This window comes from Ornithorhynchus anatinus, chromosome 11, assembly GCF_004115215.2.
Source record: "Ornithorhynchus anatinus isolate Pmale09 chromosome 11, mOrnAna1.pri.v4, whole genome shotgun sequence".
NCBI lineage: Eukaryota > Metazoa > Chordata > Mammalia > Monotremata > Ornithorhynchidae > Ornithorhynchus > Ornithorhynchus anatinus.
The window spans coordinates 5026827-5030861 of record NC_041738.1 but is presented as its reverse complement, the minus strand read 5'-3'; the positions used below and the strand labels follow the sequence as shown (position 1 = coordinate 5030861).

General features: G+C 68.7%; 1 protein-coding gene across 1 annotated transcript; it reads left to right on the top strand.

Moving 5' to 3' along the window:
- The first annotated feature begins 263 nt into the window (after positions 1–263).
- Positions 264–3161, top strand: IRX5 (iroquois homeobox 5). The gene is made up of 4 exons (XM_039913664.1): positions 264–597; positions 1626–2031; positions 2218–2797; positions 2876–3161. The coding sequence occupies exons 1-4, from the start codon at positions 316–318 to the stop codon at positions 3036–3038; spliced, it is 1431 nt and encodes a 476-aa protein (XP_039769598.1). The 5' UTR covers positions 264–315; the 3' UTR covers positions 3039–3161.
- Positions 3162–4035: the final 874 nt, after the last annotated feature.

Below are 4035 nucleotides of genomic sequence, written 5' to 3'. Positions count from 1 at the left end.
AGAATCCTCGATTTCCAACTTAGCATCTTGGCAGGACCTCGGCGGAGCCAAAAGCGAGAGTCCCCCCAGTCCAAAGGGGGGGAAGGGGGGGGGGCCAAAAAGGCAGGAAGGAAAAGACGACGGCCGCGAGCGAGGAGGAGCGGCGGCGTTGGCGTTGGCGGCGGCGGCGGCGGCGGCCGGGGGCATCGGCAGCCGTGCGGGGGGCGCTGAGGGCTCGCCGCCGCCCACCGAGCCGCCGCCGGCGGTGCCCCCCGCCGGGCCCCCCGCCGGGCCCCCCGCCGGCCGAGCGGGCTCCTCTCCCGGGCGGCGGTCTGCATGTGCCCGGCCATGTCCTACCCGCAGGGCTACTTGTACCAGCCTTCCGCCTCCCTGGCGCTCTACTCCTGCCCGGCCTACGGCACCAGCGTCATCTCGGGGCCCCGCACCGATGAGCTGGGCCGCTCGTCCTCGGGTTCCGCCTTCTCCCCCTACGCCGGATCCACCGCCTTCAGCGCTCCGTCCCCGGGCTACAACTCGCACCTCCAGTACGGCGCCGACCCCGCGGCCGCCGCCGCCGCCGCCGCCGCCGCCGCCGCCGCCGCCTTCTCCTCCTACGTGGTGAGTCCCCGACGCCCCCCGCCTTCCCCGAGCCCGCCCCGTCCCTCTCCCGCCCCCGGCCCGGTCCTTTCCCGGGGGCGCGGAGGCGAAGCGGGGTGACCCGAAGGTCACCCCCCGCGGGGACCGCGGGGACGGTCCCCGTCCGTTGCCCAGTTGGCCATTCCCGGCGCTCAGTACGGTGCCCCGCACCTACCGAGCGCTCGATGAGCGCGACCGATCGAAGCCCCCAGCGGGGTCGCCTTCCCGGAAACCCGGGCTTCGACGCTCGACGTCCCCTTTCTTTTCCTCTGCCCCCCGGCCGCTCGGGTGGCCGCAAATAAAGAGGCCGGAATGGAGATCTGGGGGCGGGGGGGGGGGAGCAGGACCGGCCTCTAAAGACCCCCCCCCCCCTCCTCCTTCCCCCTGCCACGCCGCGGGGCCAGCCCCGGCGGGAGCCCGGGGTTTGGCGGCTCAGCCCCGAGGCCTGCGGTCCAGCCGGGATTCTCCCATCCCGGCGGCCGGTCCCGACGCGGGAGCCTCGGCCGGTCGGAGTCCGGGCCGGGGCTGGTTTGGGGGAGCGGCGAAAGGGGAGGTGGGGGGGATCCTGCGGTGCCCCTTGGGGTTTTCCCGACCCTCCCGCACATCTGCTCTCCCGCCCGCTCCGGGAGAGCGGGAAAGTTGGCGAGGCCGGGCGGGACGAGGGAGTGGGGGGGTGTCCGGAGGACCGGCCGCAGCGTGTTGGCCTCGCCCCGTCCCCGCCCTGCCTCTGGCCAGGGCTCGGCCGTGACCCGCAGGAGGTCCGGGTCCCCGGCCCGCACCGAGGGGCTAAGGCCGGCCGGGGCCGCAGGAGGCCGGGGACGAAGTCTCCGCCGCCCCCCACTACGGGGGAACGGACCAGCCGGGCCAACCGGCTCCTGCCCCGACGCCGGATTTCGCCCACCGGGTCCCAGGCCCACGTCCCGGCCCGGGCCGGTCCCGGTCCCGTCCCGGTCCCGTCCCGGTCCGGCCTATCTTTCGGGGGTCTGATGGGTTCTTCCGTCCCTCCGCAGGGGTCACCCTACGACCACACCCCGGGCATGGCGGGCTCCCTGGGCTACCACCCGTACGCCGCGCCGCTGGGCTCCTACCCCTACGGGGACCCGGCCTACCGCAAAAACGCCACGCGGGACGCCACGGCCACCCTCAAGGCCTGGCTCAACGAGCACCGCAAGAACCCCTACCCCACCAAGGGCGAGAAGATCATGCTGGCCATCATCACCAAGATGACCCTCACCCAGGTGTCCACCTGGTTCGCCAACGCGCGCCGGCGGCTGAAGAAGGAGAACAAGATGACCTGGACGCCGCGGAACCGCAGCGAGGACGAGGAGGAGGAGGAGAACATCGACCTGGAGAAGAACGACGAGGACGAGCCGCCCAAGGCGGAGGAGAAGGGCGAGCCCGAGGGCCCGGACGCAGGTCAGCGGGACCGGCCGGGGGCCGCCGGGCGGGGAGGGCAGGATGGAGGAGGGCAGGACGGAGGGGCCGGGCGGGCGGCGGGCGGGGGCGTCCAGGCCGGCCGGGGGGCGACCGGGGGAGGGTCTCCGGCGTGGTCGCCGGCCCCCCTGACCCTGCGGTGTCCGTCCCCCGTCCCCCCCCCGACAGGAGGAGGCGGAGAAGCCAAGGCCACCCCGGCCTGCGAGCGGCTGCAGGGGCTCCCGAGCCCGCCGGCCAGCGACGAGGCCGAAGGCGGCCTCGGCGAGTCGGAGGCCCGGGAGGCGTCGGAGGGGCGTCCGGAGGGGCGTCCGGAGGGGCGTCCGGGCGAGGAGCCGGCCCAGCCCTACGCCCCGGGCCCGGCCCCGGCCGGAGAGCCGCCCCCGGCCCCCGGCGGACCCTCGGTCATCCACTCGGCGCCCCCGCCGGCCCCGCTGTCCAAGCCCAAGCTGTGGTCCCTGGCGGAGATCGCCACGTCCACGGACAAGGGCCGGGAGGGCAGCGAGGGGGCTCCCCCCGGGCCGGGGCCGGGGCCGGGCTCGGGGCCGCAGGCCGGACCGCAGGCCGGGCCCTCGCTGGCCGCCGCCGGCCGCTCGTCGCCCTCCCCGGCGCGCTCGCCGTCCACGCAGTGTCCCTTTCCCGGGGCCGCCGTGCTGGCCCGTCCGCTCTACTACGCGGCGCCCTTCTACCCGGGATACACGAACTACGGCTCCTTCGGTCACCTGCACGGCCACCCGGGGCCCGGGCCCGCTCCCGGCCCCGCCGCCGGCCCCGGCCCCGGCCCCGGCCCCGGCCCCGGGCCCGGCCCCGGCCCCGGCCCCGGCCCCGGCCCCGGCCCCGGCCCCGGCCCGCACTTCAATGGATTAAACCAGCCCGGGCTCGGCCGGCCGGACGCTTTGGTCAAGGAAGCGAAAATCCTCCGGAGCCAATCCCACCTAGAGCTGTGCAAAGACTCGCCCTATGAACTGAAGAAAGGTATGTCCGACATTTAACCCCGGGCTGCTTCGGCCCCTGGACTTTTCTAATTTATTAAACGAGATGGCCTTGGCAGTTATTTTTCCACCACCGAGAGATTAAAAAGTAAAATAAATAAGCCACCCTCCCCCCTCCACCGCCCCCCGCGTCCCCCGTCCCCCGCCCCCCCCCCATCCTAGTCATCGGTTTAGAGTTTATCGGAGATGGGTCACATTTTAAAAACAAAACGACAACGACAACAACAAAACCCCCCAACCCAAACTATGGACACCGTCTCCTTTCTCCTCCCGCGTCTTAACCCACTGAAAAGGAAAATCGAAAAAAAAAAAAAAAGAATTTGTATTAAATCTTATTCTGTATATTTAATGTAGCATTTTTGTATTTAAATTGATAATACAGTATCTTTGAAGTAAATTATGAAAGCAAGACACCTGTACAGGCATTAATGTTGTTTTTGTAATATAAATATATACATTTCTGTGTTTTTCCCGAACCGTTTCATAGTTTAAAAATACAACTTTAATTTAATTTTTTACGCCTATTGATTTTTCTGGGTATGAGCTAAGGAAAAAAAAAAGTATTATAAAAAGGAAACAGGTTATACTTACTAGATTAAAAACAAAACTGCAGTCGCCTTTGTAAAATGCAAAATATTTAATTAAAAGAGATTTTAACAGAATCCCAGCCCCTCATTCCTTTCTCGCAAGGCTAAAGGGTCCCCCCCCGGCCGGGACCAGAGAGAGAGAGAGAGAGGTTGGAGCGGCAACTTTCTCTCGGGAGTCCCTCTTCCCCGGCACGTCAGGGAAAGTCAGGGGCGAGCGAAACGGGAATCCAAGGCCCCCAACGGACCGGAGCGACCGATGCGGATCCGGACTGCTCCTCCCGGGGTCGGTGCGGGCAGAAGGGCGGAGACGGGGACGGGGGGGAAGGGGGGGACCCCCCGAAACCGGAGCCCGGGAAAGCGGGCCCGGGAGGAGCCGCCGAAAAGTCGGCCCTTGCCCCCCGAAGAACCCG